The sequence below is a fragment of the Larus michahellis genome, chromosome 4 (assembly GCF_964199755.1).
Source record: "Larus michahellis chromosome 4, bLarMic1.1, whole genome shotgun sequence".
Classification (NCBI taxonomy): domain Eukaryota; kingdom Metazoa; phylum Chordata; class Aves; order Charadriiformes; family Laridae; genus Larus; species Larus michahellis.
The window spans coordinates 51,766,155-51,784,608 of record NC_133899.1 but is presented as its reverse complement, the minus strand read 5'-3'; the positions used below and the strand labels follow the sequence as shown (position 1 = coordinate 51,784,608).

The 18,454-nt window shown below is 41.3% G+C and overlaps 1 protein-coding gene across 8 annotated transcripts in view; it reads right to left on the bottom strand.

Annotated features, from left to right (window-relative positions):
• DPF3 (double PHD fingers 3) overlaps nucleotides 1-18,454 on the bottom strand; it is a 169,080-nt gene that overhangs the window by 57,918 nt on the left and 92,708 nt on the right. For 5 of the 8 annotated variants that reach the window (XR_012586705.1, XR_012586704.1, XM_074584752.1 and 2 more), the window contains exons 4-7: nucleotides 9,034-9,161; nucleotides 5,026-5,121; nucleotides 3,946-3,984; nucleotides 248-326 (exon numbers count right to left, since the gene is read on the bottom strand). Coding sequence is in view for 5 of the 8 variants with exons in the window: in XM_074584752.1 (XP_074440853.1) it covers nucleotides 248-326; nucleotides 3,946-3,984; nucleotides 5,026-5,121; nucleotides 9,034-9,161 (342 nt within the window). In the remaining 3 variants the exon portion in view is untranslated. The remainder of the gene's footprint in view (nucleotides 1-247; nucleotides 327-3,945; nucleotides 3,985-5,025; nucleotides 5,122-9,033; nucleotides 9,162-18,454) is intronic. The other 3 variants (XR_012586706.1, XM_074584753.1, XM_074584755.1) reach the window with 1 other exon arrangement.

Sequence of the window (18,454 nt, the reverse complement as noted above, 5' to 3'; positions counted from 1 at the left end):
AAGAGGAGAAAGAGAAAGAAAATATAAGAGATGAATTATTATAGGGCAAAGGAAGTGGAGTCTTGCCAAGGACTTAATTTTACTTCCTTCATGCAAAAACACCAAGAACAGCAGCAGCCGCAGGTGGCAAACATGCAAGTCAGAGAGCAGCAGAATATTTTGCTGGAAGGGAAAAGATGAAGCCCTGAGTGCATCGAGCTGGTAGGACCAGGCTGGAAGCAGAATCAGCTGTCTGAGTGCTACTTACTGTCACAAACATAGGGTTTGTCATGATCATCCTGGGAGGCAGCATCATTCCGTCTCCTGCCACCTCCAGATCCCCGAGCCTGCAAGAACAAGAGGAATGTTAACATTATTCCATCGCCCCTCAGGTTTTCTTGTACCCCTCACCCTCCTATGAAAAATGTGGCATATAAACTAAACAAACCCTCAGCTTCCATATGGGTTTGTCAAGAGTGGGCTTGACCCTTCATCTCCCAAGATATGCACTACGTTAATGGACCTTGTAATGCAGTGGAGATCCTCTCCACAGATAACCCAAACTGTTCATCCATAGCAGTAGGTCACTGCCAGTGCATATTCAATTGAGTATCATCACACATTCATTTCTGAAGACGTTCAAATACCTTGCTTAACTAAATACAAATGAATGAATAGATGAACAGGTGTTAGAGGATAAATATAACCATTAAATCAGCCAGAAAACAGTCCCCAAATAAAACAGAGGTAAAGTTATTTCCTTTAATATTTTCAAATGGGGGTTGTTTGTTTTGTTTTGTTTTGTTTTCTAGCTGAAAAGCAATGTTTTGAAATGGCCTTCTGGGACAAAGATACCATGGCTAATTATAAAATGGAGCTTTGGTCAGTTAGTGGAACAGATTAGGTAACATGGCTACCTACAATAACAGAGAACGGGAATTACCCAGAAAGGTCTCTCTGCAGTTCTGTGTTCCTACAACATACCAAGTTGGCAGCCCTGGAAACTGAAAAGCTCTGTTTCTCCACAGCGCAGACTGCTCTGTCCTGAGCTCCAGGGGCAAGAGTGGAACCCAGCATCAAAGCTACTTAGTCCTGACCCTTCTCAGCTGAGATGCCAACAAGGGGACAGTTGATATGGTGGAGGCTGTGATGTGGAACTGGGAATGGAGCCAAAGCCTTCAATTCTTTCATGTTCACTAATGTACAGTCTGTAGATGACAAAAATTTTAGACCTGATCTTTATCTGAGGAAGTGATCTGCAAGTGGACTGCTAGATAGCCCTTTATTAATTCTGCCAGCTACTCTATTCCTGGGTAAAAGCAACAAAATTGTTTCTGCTGCTTCTCTTATTAAACTGTTGATGTTTCTCACCCTACATAAGGTCGCCTAACTCAAATCCTTTGAGCTTTTGCATGTGAAAATAAGAAAGGGACAGAGCTTCATCAAGTAAAGCTGGAGAAGATGTAGAAATTCTGAGAATATTAGTGCCCCAGACACAAAAGGGTCATATGAGCTCTGTCCCTCTTCTATGGATTTGGGACTGAACTAGCACTATTCGAGCTGCAGTCCATTGGTCATGTAAAGAGAAGGAACAAGGAACAGTTTTACACTGGCCTGCCACAGTCTGTGAAAACAGGGATTTATAGAAACTTCACAAATTATTTCCCTGGGATTGCTCAGGTCTAACTCTTAACACAGTCCTGAAGGAAAGACATGGATTTGCAGCTGTTTGGATGGGGTAAATACTATTAGGTATGACAAGTACAGCTCTGCCTTCTGCAAAGACCTCTGTGCAGATCAGCACATACGTGCAGAGTCAGATTTGTAAGGGTGAACTGAAAAGCAGCTTCACCCTGGAAAAGGCCCCAGCAACAATTGTTTGGTGGAAGCTACTTTACTGACCATATCACATAAAATCATCTTAACTAGTCTGCAATATTTTCTCTCTGACTGCCAGCTCTGTAAACCCCCTCTGGGCTATGAAATCAATCCCAGGCTAGTTTCTTTCTTCCCTTACCACTGCAAAATGTGCTGCAAGCTGAATTTCGGTCCATGGCAGCTCCTATACAAACCTCAGCTCATCAGAGTCTTCATAGAGACAAGCGATTGGCCCTTAATAAATGTTTCTGCTGATATCTGGATTAGGATCCTATTTCCCTATCCTACCAGCTGCATTGGCTTTTCAGGGCTGTGAAAAAGCTATAAAGTCTTATTTTTGTCACCGGTCAGTAGGTCTGACTCTGTTTACACATTGAGAATGGATCTGTTGAGTAAGAAGGTACTATTTTTACACAGGCACCTTTCAGAATAGGATGGTAATTTAAGGTCTGTTGCTCGGAGTTTCACTAGTCTTACAGCCAGCTGTTTCCCTTCAAACCGCTCTCTACAGAAACGCAAGGGTACAGCATTCATGTCATGACCGCACGTCAGATATACTTTTTCATGCACTGAACACACAGGGGGAGATTTTTCAAGTCAATGACTTTCAATGAGACTTGGGTTCCTAAATGTCTTTAGTGCCTTTGAAATTGTCCCATGGGATATTCAGCTGACAAGCAGACAATCTGTACAGGTGCAGCTGCATTCCTCTCATATCTCCTAGCAAACTGTCCTTCTCAGCTCCTACCCATTCTCCTTGTCCAGCAAAGATACTAAAAATCTCCTTCCATAAATCCATCTCTTCGGCCTTCAATGTCCTTCCTAATGCTCCCACCATTTTAGGGCTAGCCTTGAGGGGGTAGTAAACCGAGCAGCTGCCCCAGAGGCACTAAATTGAGTGCCCCATGCTTGCTGTCAGCACCCCAGTCTGTTGAATTCAGTCATCCACGACTGCCTTTGTTCTCCTGATGGGATGCAGCAAAGACTACAAGACTTGACGTGAGGCCTGGAAGCCATGGCACAGCAGCCTTGAAGCAGCCCTGAAGCAGCCAGAGAGAGTTGCCAGAGGGACAGATGGAGAGTCCAGGATTAAAAATAAAGTCATGCTGTAGGGAAAAGAAGGGGCATGGGCAATTTGGAAAGTCCAGAGCAGTAATTCTGTCACATTAATCCTGCATCGATGCTGTCAGCCCTTCTCACTCCTTCTCTGAATCCCCAAAGGCCACACTCTGCAGGATATAGTTTCCTATGCATGTCCTTTTGCCCTCTAAAAATACCCTAAGCAACTTCTTCCCAGAAACAAAATGCTGCCCAGGTTTCATGTCCTCTAATTTCAAATCCTTGGTCCCGATTCCCTACACTGGGTCAGGCTCACATTAGAAAAGGGCTGCTTGAGGAGTGGCAAAACACTCATGACCAGACGCAATTCAGGCTGCAATTCAAGCTTACCAGTTTTCAACAGCTAGGGAATCTGTCCCTAATTTTGAAATCCTAATTTATACCACATTTTGCTTTGGTTATTGATGCCATCATATAAAAACGAAAATTGCTCAAAGTACTTGGCACTCCTCGGACTTCTCTTTTTTGCACTGAATGAAGCCAGGGCACTAGCAGAGCAGGAGTTAGTTACAAGAAAAAGGCAAGAGATCCTGCTGCTCCTGTACTTAATAGGAGGCCAGTTCTAGGGCAGAAAATAAGACGTAAATTTATGCTTCAAAATGAATGGGACATCAAGTACCCTCTAACTTCTTGCCCTACAATAGCAGAGAAAAAGTAATAGAGTTATTCTGAAACAGTTTCCTGAACAGGGGAGTAAAACTTTGCACATAACATTCACTTCAGGACTTTGTTTGTGTAGGCCTGGGATATATGAATACAGCAAATTCCCTTCTCCTGAGCAGTATATTTCTTTCAGCTATTCACTCTTTCACTCACCCTAACCAGCATGCGCAATTTATATGAGAGCAACTTATTGGAAGAGTTGTTAGCCTGGAATATTAGTTGGTTGCTACAGTCAAGCTTGTGTGCATGTATCAATTCTAACTCCTGGTTTTGGTTACTGGTTCATACAAATTTTCTGAAACTTACATTTTTCTGGAAAATTTTTTTCCAGGTGGGGGTCTTTGGCTAAGAAAGAAAGAAAGAAAGAAACTGGTTCAGGTGATTTTGAGAATAAGGAAGGTGAAATATATACTTATCCAATTATTAAAGTGCTTTGATCTTATATTAAAGGACTTAAGCTCCAAAATAAAGAGGAGCAGAAAACTGAAACAACACAACAACAGAAGAAACCAAAAGAGAGGGTCTGATGCATAAGTACATTGCAAGTATTCAATGTGGTTTCACGTCTCTCTCTTATTCAAAAGCTATTATATCCTGCTCCTTTGGTCTAAAATGCGGCCCTTCTTGCTTGACTCCTACAAATACATCAAAAGGTACTTCTAGAGCTCCTGTGCCCCTGCAGCATCTGCTGGAGCCAAAAGAGAGATGAAAATGCTCGAAACTTCTGAGAATTGTGTTCACAATTATTTAGATGCCTAGCTTAAGGGGCCACAGTTGAAAATGGTGATTCCAAGTTTTAAAATGTTGGCCTCTTTACTTAACTGGTGCCCTGCTAAAATTGTGAAGAGACATCTTAGATAAGAGAAGGGACGCAGACTCCCCTACGGATAAAATATTGCCCATTTTAAGCAAATGGAAGATTTGCCATGGGCTCAAGAGGGCCAGTGTCAGCCACAAAGTGCTACCTTGGAGAAAGCTGCAAAATGTATTAATGCAGTTCAAGTTACTGTTATTAATTTTTTTATTTTGCCTGTCGTGACTGAATTCGTTGCTTTTCTGTAATTAGTAAATGTTGGTTTAAAGTAAGAGCATTGTAATAGCAGGATGTCATCATAATTATTACAGTTTACATTAGAATTGTAAATATAACACTACAATAAATTTACCCCAAATTTTTACTCTTAAGAGTTTGTTTTCTTGGTAATTCACAAAAACAAACTGAAAAAATATTTAAAATATTCTACCATATGACTGAAAATTACCTACAGTGTTATCACTATCATATATCCATGGACAGACAACTTGCATATACAACACATGACAAATATACACTAGAAAGCAGATGTTTTCTTCCTTCCTTTCCACTCCATTAAAGCCTCCACCTACCCGTCCTCTAGGCCTGTTCTTTCGTTTTGGAATATCTTCTTCCAAGTCCTCTTCCTCATTCACTTCATCTGCATTTTCATCATTTTCTAAAACCCTCTGTGGTTGAACAATAAACAGGAATGGTTAGAAGAAAAGATGACAACACATACAACCAACTTCTGCTCTTTACCACAGAGACCGCAGGCTATTAAATTACAGTTGATTAATGTTATAATGCCAGATCAGATCCCAGAGCCCCTACTTCTTTCTGCTAAAGCAAAATTTGCTTTCCCTTCCACCCTCAGATCTCCAGGGAGTTCTCATTAAAAAATACCACCGATATCAGACAACTTTGAAAAAAAGGTTCCTAAGAAATAACAGTGGCATCACTGAGCACTGATATCCCACAACAACACAAGTATTACTCTGCACAAATGCAGGCCTTGTCTGGGAAATTATTTGCATGATTTTTTTATTTTGGTTTCTTGCACCTTAAATTGTTTTGTTTTCCTCTAATGTTGAGAATGTACTTTAAGATGACAGAAATCAGTGTTTTTCTCCTTGGCAGCTCAGAATTTTCTTTGTTTAGCAAAAACAGAGAAAATTCCCCTGTATATTCCAGAATGTTTAGTGGATCCAGAAAGTAACATCTTTCAGGGTTTACACCACATGTACAACCCCGTAATCTGGAAGTTGGGGTCTTGCTGCATGAGAATGCTGAGGAAGTTCAGGTCTCATTTAAGTTAATAGGAACAATAGCAATAGTTCCTTCAATTAATTATTTAATAGGGACAATAATTCATTATCTCACATAACAGTGAGATGCCAAGGCCATGGAATTTCAATCCTTTTATCTTGATCTTTTGAAACATAACCTCTATAGAATCAAACACAGGCTGGCTGCCCTGAAAACATGCACAAGGCAGATATTGCATGGACAAAGGCAAGACAAACCATCACAACACTAATGTGGAAAGAAGTCCCTTTGAAATCTCCTCAACCCTTGGCATGTCTGCTAGAAATACAGAAATGGACACCGGCCACTCCTGCTGTTCACTGTGTGGTGTCATTTTGTAAGGGACTAATCTGGAATCACTAACTTATCTTTGCCATGTCACCATTCATTTAAATTACAACACCCAGCCATGATGCAGATTCAAATCAGTGACTTTAAACTGATGGGGATGTTTTCCAGTCTTTTACTCTATTTGTGCCTTCCATCTAATTTCTACTTAATGGCTATTTGAGACCCAGCAGAGGGAGAACAGGAGCAAATCACAGTTGCTCTCTTTTCTTCCTACATACCTCAAGCACTGAATTCTGAATTCAGAATTCTGCAGATTTCTGCAGAACAGAAATTTCACTTTAAAAAAATCCCGTATTTGGAAAACCAACTATGCAAATTTATTCTTAACTTATCAGATGAATTTTTAAGTCTAATGTTGGACAGTGTCCCTTTTAAAAATTACAAAAAAACTTTTAGAACATGGTAGAGGATCAAGTCTTCATCTGTTTTTTTTCTCCTTTTATTTTTAATTCTCAGGAGGCTATTAATGAGGTCAGACCATCATGAAATATAATTTCACATAATACCAGAGTACTAAATACTAGAGGGTGGAAAAGTTAAGCAAGTTCCAGTTCTACATACATAAAATGTTTCTTCAAAATTCATGCAATTGCATACATTAATTGACTTCATCTTAGAAAACAGGAGCACTCAGAAAACATAGTATATGAGGAGACTAGCGCTACGTAAGAAAATATGCAGCCTTACTGATATGAGTTTATATTTTTACAGTGCTTTGTATCTTAAATTATTTCCAAAAAGAGAGAAGGCTGCAACTATACCCTTTGTGGGAGAGGAAGGAGCTAGTTTACAACAATAATGCTAAACAGAGGCAGTTAAGAGAAATAACTCAAACCACTTTCTTCATTTAAAATTGGAGTATCAATTTAAGAAAGAGATAATAAGTAATCAAATGTGAATTTGGTGACACTGCCAGGGTAATGACTTTAATTCTTGATAAAAGGGGCATAACCTTTCTGATGCATCCTCAAAAGGCCATTCTAAACCTCCTCCAGCAAACGATGGAGACACACGTTCAATACCAATTTACTGTAGGGCAAAATCCTCAACCCTGTTAAATACCAACTGTCCAGCAGGTCGCAATGACTGCATCTATTTAGTAGGGGCAATCCCTACCCTTTTTAGCAAAGTAACTTTTCCTATTCTGCCTTTCTAAAATAGTTTCACAGCCCAATATACCTCAGTGCAAAGCACCAAGTCTTCTCCTGACAGATACTGTGAGTTTGAGAGGGTGGTAAGCGGCTGGGACTGAGGTGGGAATTACAACTAAGTCTATCCCACCTGCTCAATCTCACCACCACTGAGGCTGGGCCCTTTCAAGTTATGGCACAGAAGAGCATGCAAAGGAACAAAAGAGAAATTTGCATTCTCTTGTTTGTCATATGCATAAAAGGTACTGATCATGATTTTGATCTGGTACAGTCTAGCTGCCAGGTGCCGAAGTACACACTGAAAGCTGGATACTAGTAAAGGCTTCAGTAATTGTTTTTGTATAGACTGAATCCAGATAAGCTGTGCTTCCAAGACGTGCCTTTTGCATCTCTTCTGATGAAACTTGCATCCAGATGACAGGTTAAAGCTATAGCAGTTTAGCTGAAAACTTTTTGTACATTTTTGCACCCCCTCGCTGCTCTGCAATGCCCAGATTTGTGTCAGTTCCACTGTCTCCGAAGTCTCTTTCCTTGGACTGCTGCTGGGGATAACTTGGGAGCTCAGATCACACAGCAACATCCAAAGGCACTTGTTGATCTCATAAAGATGCTGCACCATGACTTCTTGTGACCTTGGAAGCAGGTGTAAACAAAGATTTAGGGCTTTCAACTTAATAGACTGAGATACACTACTGAAGAAGGAAATACAGAGGGGGCCTCATGTTGAGCTTTTCCCCACTCCATGAGCATGGGACGCTTTGACTTTGATGGTGCTCCTTTACCTGTATAACTGGGAATGGGAGACCTAATTTTGCTGCCCTTACGTGTGTGAAATTTCTAGCAAATAGACAAGTATGACTGAGCTCCAAGCATATACATTTGATGCCCACACTCTTGTTTTATTTGGCATGGGGCTGCCCATTCAAATTTTTACTAATTTTTAGGTACAGATGTGATATGTTGTATCTCAGCCAAGATTACCAAGTTTCACACATCACCAGTGGCTCTTGCTAAAAATCGCTAATAGACTTGTAGCACAATGGTTTTTAGCATAATCATAGATGTACTGCTGCTCCTCCAGGAGTGGTCTGCTTTCCTAATGACTTAAGATGTCTTTATGAAGTTACATGCCCTTATATAAGAACCCTTTATATTGCCTGAACTCCTTCTATGACAGGCCCACAAATGCGTTTCTACTTTTAATTGTTAAAGGATGAAATGGAATCTTGACAAATAACTTTCAAACCATAATGCATGTGAAAAGGCAATATTTCTCATACCTGCATCACTAATCATAACTGAGGTAATAAACATTAGAATATTTTTATTTCTTTATTTTGCTTGTATGCTTCCTGAAGACTTCTCAGTGTAAGAAAAAACAGCCAAGGCAATGACACGTATTTGTCTACAGTCAGCAGCTGTGAATCCAACTTCAAATCCGTGTCCAAATTCCCTTTAAATATGAGTCACTAAAATTCAGTTTATGGTTGGGACCCATCTCTGCTTCTCAGTTTTATATGTAATTGTCTCATAGTGCTGCAAAACAAATTCCAACACAGGAGCTGTGCAGAACACAGCCAAACAACTGAGATTCTTGTGACAGGAGAAGTGTGAGAGATCCCAAGTTCATTTTGAGCATCGCAGTGTAGCACAATGGTTTGATAACATTTTGACAGTAGAATGACACAACTATCAACAGATGCACTGTTCTGCCATAGGACAAAATCTGCTAGGCTTAGAGACAAATTGTAAAATCCAGCCCTGCTGTCAGGGCATGGGGCTCTCCTTTACCTGGATTTCTTGTATAGTGTCTTCCTCTTTAGTGTCCGCTTTTTTCTCTATTCCTTCTCCACGCAGCAAGGCTTCCAGAGTTGTACTTTCTGATGTAAACCCATCTTTTTTCAGAGGCAGATCAACTTCTGAAAAACAAAACACACTGACTACATGCGTCTCCCCCACACAGCTAACAAGCAGAAGGACAGAGATGACAAGCAGAAGACTGATAGACTTTCAAGCTTATTTCTATCTTGAAGGAGAGTTCTTCAAGTTCTTCTTCTTAAAGCTAAGGATCCCTATATAGGATTCATTTCTATCTTACTGAAAACCTGCAATCTTTTCAATCGCTGTGTTTCCTTACAGGAAAAAATGGCTGGACATATTATCTCAGGAGGAAATAAATGGGAAAAAAAACCCTTTTCCTTTATGTAAACTTCCTATGCTTCAAAAAGAGAACAAAATCAGGGCCTTCTAAGATACTGAAATAACAAATATGAAGATCTGATCTCCTGAAGCAGCGAAGTAGTTTAATGGAATTTAGCATCTGGCACAGTTTATACAGCACAGCTTCAAGCAGCATTCTCCTACACCAGGGCATGTTTCACACATGGGGAAGTGGTAAGCTAGTGTGTGAGGCCAATGCTGAGAACCTAAACTGAAAAAACAAAGGGATGTGTCTTGAATTTTCGTTTAATATTGACTAGTTAAAATCTTCAGTTTGTTCTAAATGGGCCTACACCAATGAAGAAGCACCAGTCAGCACAGCTATGAGTGCAGAATCCAGCCCACAAAACAGGACGACCCGCAGCCACTGCTGGAAGAGCCAAAGGCTGGCCTGGGGAACAGGACTCCAAGAGACAGTGTGGGTTTATGAGAGAGCTTGATGCAACTTGCCGTACAATTGAAGGAACAGAGATTTATTCCCCTTACAAATGCTGCCACTAGATTATAAGGCTGTGCAGCAGGCAGGCAAATACAGCACGTAAATTTTAGCAAGATGTTAAAATAAACCTAGGGAAGAATTCAGTTTTCCTTGTAGATCCTGGCCTTTGCCCTACTCGTGCAGGAGTTCATTCAAAGCAACCCTATGGCAGGAAGACATCCTGAACATCTCTTACCTGACGATGCCAGGTGTGTATTTCTCAAGTACTCCCTCCCTTCTAAAATTAATTCCTTCCTCTAGGCCAACAGATTTATAAAGTATTAAGGTACAGGACCAATGCTCACAAATTAGCATCTGGTGTCCTTATTTCATAGCTCTGTCCACTTCTTATCTTTTAGGACTGTGTTGTGTTCCCCAGTTTGCCTGAAGCTCCCTGCCTTTCTATCACCATGAGTTGTAAACTCTGCATGGCAGAAATTCATGTGTCTGTAAAGCCCCAAATCACTCCTGCAATCCAAATAATGAATGAACACTTCCACCTGGGACAGTAAAGTCTAATCTGTTTCTCGGGGGCAATTGCGTCCCAGGAATATGTTTGTTCTATACATGAAAAACTCTAAGCCAGCAAATGATTCAGGGTCCCTGATCAGTGCTTCCACAACATGCTTGCTCAAGTCTTCTGAAGTGAGAGAGCGTTGCTCAGCCAATAACCACAGAAAATCCAGCAAAAATTCCAGCAAAAGCTATTCTATTCATGGAGGGAAAGGCTGAGTACAAACCATGCAGAAAACCCAAACCACTGGGATTTTCAAAGGAAACTCCCAGGACAACCCACACAATGGGATGGGGTCAACAGTGAATTGATCCCCCTTCTCATCACAAGGAGGTCTATTCAATCAGGCCTCTGTTTTCAGCATTAAGCTCTGCACACACACCCCATTATGCCACCTTCCCCATCTTCTCCCTTACTTGAGCTATAAAAAAGACAGAGAAGTCAACAGAGAATCATACAGATTGAATTTCTCTGTATGAACTCCTAGTACCTCCCTCTGGATGCCAAATCCAGACATTTCAATAGAAAGTAGGGATTTTAGACTTGTTTTATGTGCAAATCCCAACACTTGAATCTAAAGTCACTAAGGAACCTCCATAATCATCTCTGGCTGTGGGCTTGGCTTGGTTTCAAAGTCCTGTGCTTAGGTGCAAAAGGGTATTTGCTTTGTATTTAGAACCTTGTGAGACTGCAAAACCCAAGGGGTCATCATGCATTCAGCAGCAGAAGAAGCTTCAAGCAAGCTCAAGGGCATCGGAAACAAACATGTCTTCACCGTGACAAGCTATGCCTGTCTCTGGATACCGATACACTCAGAAAACGAATATATTAGGAAAAGGGAATGAGCAAGAAAGGGGTGAGGGATAAGTAAAACATATATATGAAAGTAAAACTACTTCCTGCTTGTTCCAGAGATATTGAACATTAAGTCAGAGGGAAAGGTAGGCTTTAAGGTCAGAAACCGGCAGCTGTCTTTAATAGGCATGTTTGTTTTGTGTGGTGCTGCTGCTTCCCACCCGCAACACTCCAGGAGACTTTTCAACCAAAACTCTCAGATCATATTTTAATTATTAAATTTAACATCCCACTGACAAGGCGGTGTGAGGTAATACTTTTATTCCCAGTTTACTGATGGGAAGATTGAGTCACCAAGAAGTATACTTAGCGAGCAAGAAATCCAGCGAAAAGAAACTCAAGGCAGCTGCCTCCCATCTGCCTGCTAAGCTTACAGCTACTCAACTCCTTCATTTTCTTCTCCAGTGGTAGCTTCTAGGAGTCCATTTTCATTCCTAAGTAGCTCTAGAAAGTGGGAAATGGCAGACGCTATCTTATCTGGAATGTAAAGTTTACAGTATAAAACCTACAAAGGTCCAAAGACAACCTCTTAGTAAGGAATTTGATTTTTGTAATGAATTCAGTCCTTCCTGGCTCGCCTGTAAAGGACACAGTAATGAAGACAGGAAATTATGTTTCCATACCACTTTTCTAATCCTCAGAGAAAAATGTCTCCAAAAATCTAAACGACGGTTCAGTTAACCTAAAGAAATAGTTAAAAACTACTAGGGATCATTCAATTCATTCCACTAAATCCCTAATTTACTCTTTCCTATTTAACTCTCCAGGATTTTCCCACAAAAGCTAGAAAAGTATATTTTTCTCTTATGCCTGTAGCCTAAAGAAAACTGAGAAGCCAACTCAATGCCTGAAATGTAGTCTTCATGGGAAAGATCAAGGCTTTGCCCAGACCATGGGAACTGCTGTGTGGAAGCAAAGCGGGGTCTGTTTCACCCACTGTTGCGCTTATGAAGGCACCAGCCAACGTCAGAAGCTTCAAACAAGGCCAAAGATGGTCTTTTAGGTTTGAGAAATTAAGCTGTGACCCCAAACTAGCCTCTGTTGTGCTATACTATGCAGTCACAGCAGATGCTGCAGAGGAAGGTATGAGGGTCTGTCAGGAGAGAAATGCAAGGAAAATAATCTACCCTAATACTAAATTTCATCCTGATCTCCAACAGGTCAGTCCTGAGGGATAAATGCAGTATAGCTTCCACTTATCCTAAATCTGACTCTTCTGGAAATGCACAGAATAGCCCAGCCCTTTCTGAATTTTGATACACTTTTGCCCTCGATTTTTTCCCATCTGAGCGAGTTCAACAGTTAAACTATGGTTTGAAAGAAGGAGTGGTTCACTTTATTGCTTGCCCCTTGTTCTTGCTATGAGACAGGGAAAATAGAAGTTCCTGGCCAAACCTTTTTGTCATTTCTGTTTATTCCTCTCCTTTTGAAGACAAACAGTCACAATCTTTCTTATTACTCTGCTGTGGGAAGTTTTCCATATGGCTTTGTCCTGTCAGACCTCTGAACTCCCTCTTATTCTTCAATAATCTTCCCAAGATGGACCAATACTGCACCGGATGTTTTCAGATGAAGCCACATCCCCCATTTAAACTAATGCATTACAATATTCTTTATATTACCAGTCAGGCGGCGTCCTGCAGTGTCCAAGCTGCATACTAAACAAAATTAGGGACCTTGTGACAGGAAGAAGAACTTCCCATAAGTAATTCTTTCAACACACAGGTGACAATGTCCATCCCGCTGCCCGTTCACCAAGCACATTCCAATCTACCCAAGGAGGCTCACACAGACCTCCCTGGCCATAAGGGCTCTAAATAACTTTGTACTATGTGCAAATCTTTGTAGTTTACAAAGTACTCCCTCTCTCCAGCTTGTTCATTACTGTATTACGCAACACTGGACCAAACACCAAACCCTGACGCACAAGCTGTTAGTCTTTTTCCATAATGAAAGTTCTTTGTTTCATTTTGTTCTTTATTTCATCTTTTATTCTAAATCATTTATTTCTTGATCAAATTTATTCTTGATCAAAGACAATGCTTTCTCTTTGGAGGCCTATTACATACCAAAGCTCTTCAGAAAGTCCAAGCAAATTGTCAACACCCTTATCCATTAGTTCTTTACATGTCACGTGAAGAATTTTAAGAAAGTAGTGAGACATGCTTTTCCTTGGTAGGAAATAAAAAAGTAGTCAGTTAGAACCTCCTATATCATCATTTCCCATGTGCTTTACTGCTTATACCTAATTACCTTTTCAATCAATTTCTCAAATGTTCATGTGGAATTTATGGGTCTTTAAATCCTTGAATCACATCCAAATCCTTTTTAAATATAGGTAATAACATTTGCTACCCGCTAATTGTTCCAAATTCTTTCTATTGCAACTCCTAGTTTGTACTACAAGCTCTTTTTCAGACATTGCAATTTCAGAGAACATAATCTTTATTACAAGTAATAACTACTAGTAAAAGCACTATATCTAAAAGCTTACTCTTTTATATGAAAATTTTAAGAAGGTTTGTAGATAAATTTCCTTTTGATTAGTATTGCAACTACAATAGCACCTGGTTAGTGTAGGAGATACAGGAAATAGCCAGAACCATACAAAATGGAAGTGTCAAATCAACAAAAAACATCAATGAAAAATAAAATGTTACTTAAGAATTCTTCCTGTTTTAATAAACCACAGTATTATTGGTGTCACAGCTAAATGTTGTGCATATATTCAAGTATGTGTGTGTGCATATAATTAAAATTTATGTTTCTTAACTTGGCAGAGTCCCTTTCATAGTGATTAAACTAACATGGTTATTTGGTTATTTCTGCTTACCAGCTCAGTGCAGCAACCTCTCTATTTATCAAGGTCCTTTGACCGTGGTGGTAAAATCTGAACGAGCACCCATGCCAGCATCATTCCGGTATCTGTTTTCTATTGAACTGCTGCCTCCAAAAGAAGCACGTTTTCATAAATCCTACAAAATGGTGGGCTTTTTCAAGTTTTGCATCACCAAAATAGCTGCAAATTCCTGTCCTTAAATATGCTACATTTGGTTTAGAACGCATTGGGAGCTAAGCAACTTTTCTGTGTCTCTTTGAAACATAAATTAAAAACAACCATCCCTTTTTCTATACAGTGCAATGTATTTGTTTTACAATGGATCATTTCCATCTCCACAGTAGCAGCTGCCACCCAAGCCATCATCTCTGTGCACTCGTAAGCAGCTCCATTTCCAGTTCTAATTGGGAACAGAGATACTTATTGGGTGAGTTCCAGCATGATCTATCACGCCAGAGACAGCTACTATGCAAACCAAAGCAATCCGGCTTCCAAAAACCCTCTTAGACAAACACTGACTTTGCACACATAGATCCTTGCGGGTTTGTTTCTTGGTGCTGGTTTTTTGGAACATGAAAAGTGCCAGAGGAAACTATATATTAAGAGTCCATGAAGTGCTGTTTAAGATGGATAAATCCAAGGATATTACCTTAACAACCACTACCTCTTTAAAATCATGTAGGTGGTCTAAAAAAGCCACCTAATTCACAGCAAACAGAACTACTGCTGAGCGAATGCAGCCACTAAGCTCATTAAGAGGATGTGGCAGGATGTGTCTGAAAGTGCAGTGCAGTGGCTCAGCAAGCAATTAAATCCCATGACAGTTTAAAATGAGAATCTATCAGTGTCACAAGAGTGTGAAGTCTCAGCATCTCTGCTGTTCCCACCCCCAGCGTTTTATTTATGATGGTGTATTGGGAACATGGGAAGTCAAAAAGATTATAATGAAATATGCCATATAAAAACCAGATTAAGCCTGCTCTTCTTTGGGGAAATATGCAGAGAGAGAAGCTGTCTGTTAGCTGTCGAGTTTGCAAAAGATACCATCTTTTGGGATGGTGCTCTCTGCCAGCAGACAGAGTGCCCCAGGGGAAATGGTGGTGAAAAACCCAGACAAGCAGCATCCATCCATCCATCATACGCTCATCTCCGCATCTCCAAGGCACAAATATAGCGTTAGAGTGCAAAGGGTGGGGGCAGGGGGGATGGAATCCCTTAAGAAAGGAAGAGGAGACAATGCCTTACAGGAATACTGGATTTTGTAGCTTTTCTGTGCACACACAACCAGATTCTTCTTAGCTTATTTGCTTGCTTGCTTGTTATGCTTATGGCCAGTACAGTGATTTGTTACCATCCTTGGAATGGATGCATTCACAGCAGTGACCAGAACCAGGTAAAGGTAAAGGCATGACTCTGCAGGCTTTTTTCATAAGTATGCCTCTGCCAGCACAGTGCAGCACAGACATTCATTCCTCCTGCAGATCTGGATCTTCAAAACACTTCTTTCACTGCACCGTCTCCTGCTATCCCAGGGGCAGATGCTCATGTTATTGCTGTTATGCTTTAATCCTGACCTTCCACAGTCCCTGCTATCCCAGCCTCTTCTCCCAACACTACTGCAGCTCAGCACCCATCTGTAGCAAACTTGTCAGTGCCAGTCCCACGCTTACAATCCTCTCCAAGCCTGGTCCACAGGACCTCCTGCCAGCCCAGCCCTGGGCCTCCCATGAGACTACACCACTGATAACACAGACTCTCACAATGAGTCCATAAAGCCAAACAAATGCCCCTAGAGACTAGTAAACATCAAATTCACTCTATTTTTAATATAAGCAATAAAGCCATGGCTCTACTGCAGATTGTAAAACTACTCCAGTCTCCCCCAACACTTCCACCTTCATGTATGTTATGGCACTCTCAAGGTAAACAGGGTCACAGTGAGAAAAAGAATCCAGTCAAAAAGAATGACAAACCAGTTTTAGAAGTAAGATTACTTGAAAACAAAAGAGTGTTTGTTTCCTCAGAAACAAACCATTTTGTGTGGAAAGAACAGTTTGGAGCACTATGTGCAATTAAATGAAAACTCCTTTTCAGGCTGGAGCCATGGCATCCTATAAAGCTCCCCAATGAATCTTAGTAAACACTTGTTGCAAATTTTAGGTACTACTGAGGTTTGCTCTAGGCAGCACTGGGAGACTGGAAAATCCCAATGTCTCCCTAGCACCTCTTCCTGCAAAGCTGCTAGTCTCATGGTGAGGATGGGGGGTAGCAGGGGGCAGGGGGAGAAAGTGAAGAGATGGAAGAAGGCAGACGAAGCTATGATATGGGGGAACTGTACAATTTCACTCTTCAGCCTGGGCGTAAACTGCAGAAAAATCAGAGGACTGCTTTGAATTTTAAGACCAGGATCCAATGGAAAGCTTCTATCAGGCCCTAGCTAAAATACACCTCAGGAGGCTACAACACAACAGGAAGGAGAAATAAGGCTGCAGAAAATAGCAGAGGCCCTCAAACATAAGGTTAAGCATTGTTTAGTTTAACCCATCATCAAAATGTGGGCTTTACAAGCAGCTGTATTTCTTTGGCAGACTAGAATACCTCCATAAAATCTCTCAATAAAAAAAAAACAGCCCTCCTGTCGGTTGTCTCTTGGAAGTTCTTTACAGATTTATTTCTCAGCACAGATATAAATCATTGTCACATATAATATACTATAACTGCTTCTCAAAGACTGCCAAATTACAATATCAGGCTAAGTGCTAGATCAGGTAACTACTCTCAGGGCTCAAATCATGAAGGAATATCTCCATTCAATAACATTATTCTAGCACCAGTTTGTGTTCCTGTCACTCTTGCATTTGTGTTCTAGATGGGCTCACACTGCACCAGGACTTTTGCAGCATCAGGCAACACTGTAGGCAATATCGAGGGACAGAGGCTGGTGGGGTAACTGCTACAATTTAGAGAAAATTCCTGAGTACAAAGTCTATTCCTTTGGGCTTTGCATCAGCCTAACAGGGCTTTTGGCCTGTTTGGAGTAAGAGAATAACTTGGCCTACCTATCTGCAAGTGGTCATATAGATACACTCACAAAGATCGGTGGGCCTTTTGATGCATCAGAAGAACCGGAATCTGATTATTGTCCAGTAACCAGGCAGCTATCAGCAAACACTAGTCACCCCCACACCACGCAGCAGGGCCCGTCACCCCCACACCGCACACTCTGCAAATGGTAACAGGGAGTAGACCTCCACTGAAATCACCTCTACCATTTCCATATGTGACAGTGCTGCATAAAACCACTCATACTGAATGCAAGCTCATACATAAACCATGTGTAAAACCAGCCATGCTGTAACCTTGCTGCAAATTCTGTGAGATTCTGCATAGCTTCTCCTCTTCCTTATCGAGGACAGTGGAGGGGATACCTTTAGTAACAGATAAATCTCTGTAATGCAGTTATCTCTCAACTGCAGTGCACAAGCATCCCAATTAATTCAGTCTGGGCCTAGCAGAGACGGCACTAAGCCAGAGCTGATAAACCTGCCAAAGCCAATCTGAGTCCTGCAATGATTCTTGGGAGCCTACTCTGCGCTTTCTCATGCTCCGGACTGAGCGGCGTTATTTGCTTGAGTGCAGTGCTCAGCTCCGGCTGGCTCCACGTGCCCATATGATGCAGCAACTCCGTTTAATGAGACCCTTCCTAACCCCAAAGCGCTAGGGAGCAGGCAGAGACACCCAGTCAGCTCTGAAGGCATCAGCAAGGATGCAGCAGGGCTTATTAGCACCGCTCAGACAGAATACAGGTGTCCTGGTCCCGATCCTGCATCTCTGTCTGCAAAGCTCCCACTTGCAGGAAGACAGTGCTCTGCAGTCCAGGCAGGCCTGGGAAGCAGCATAGCCACATCCCCATGGCACGGCGTGTGAAGAAGTCGGCCACGCCAAGCAGAGCTGGTTCAGCATCCCCAGCTCAGTAAATACCAAACCTGCATAAACCACTGAAGAACAGAAAGGCCACAGCAAAGTGGCAATGATTTTAGGATGGGATAGGGAACAAGCATCCTAGACACTGCCCTTGGCATCGCTGCTGTCTCACCATGTGGTCTTGGGCCAAACGCTAACAAAGGTACCCTCTGCTTTTCCATCATCTGTCAAATGAAGATAGTCTTCATCTATCCTCTGGGGTTTGGTAGGTCTTGTTTAATATTCATAGGCATTCAGGTATTCAAATAAAATGCACCAAAAATGCAAGGTGTTATTACAGGTTCTCACAAAGCCAGGTTTAAACACTGTTTTTTTTCCAGAC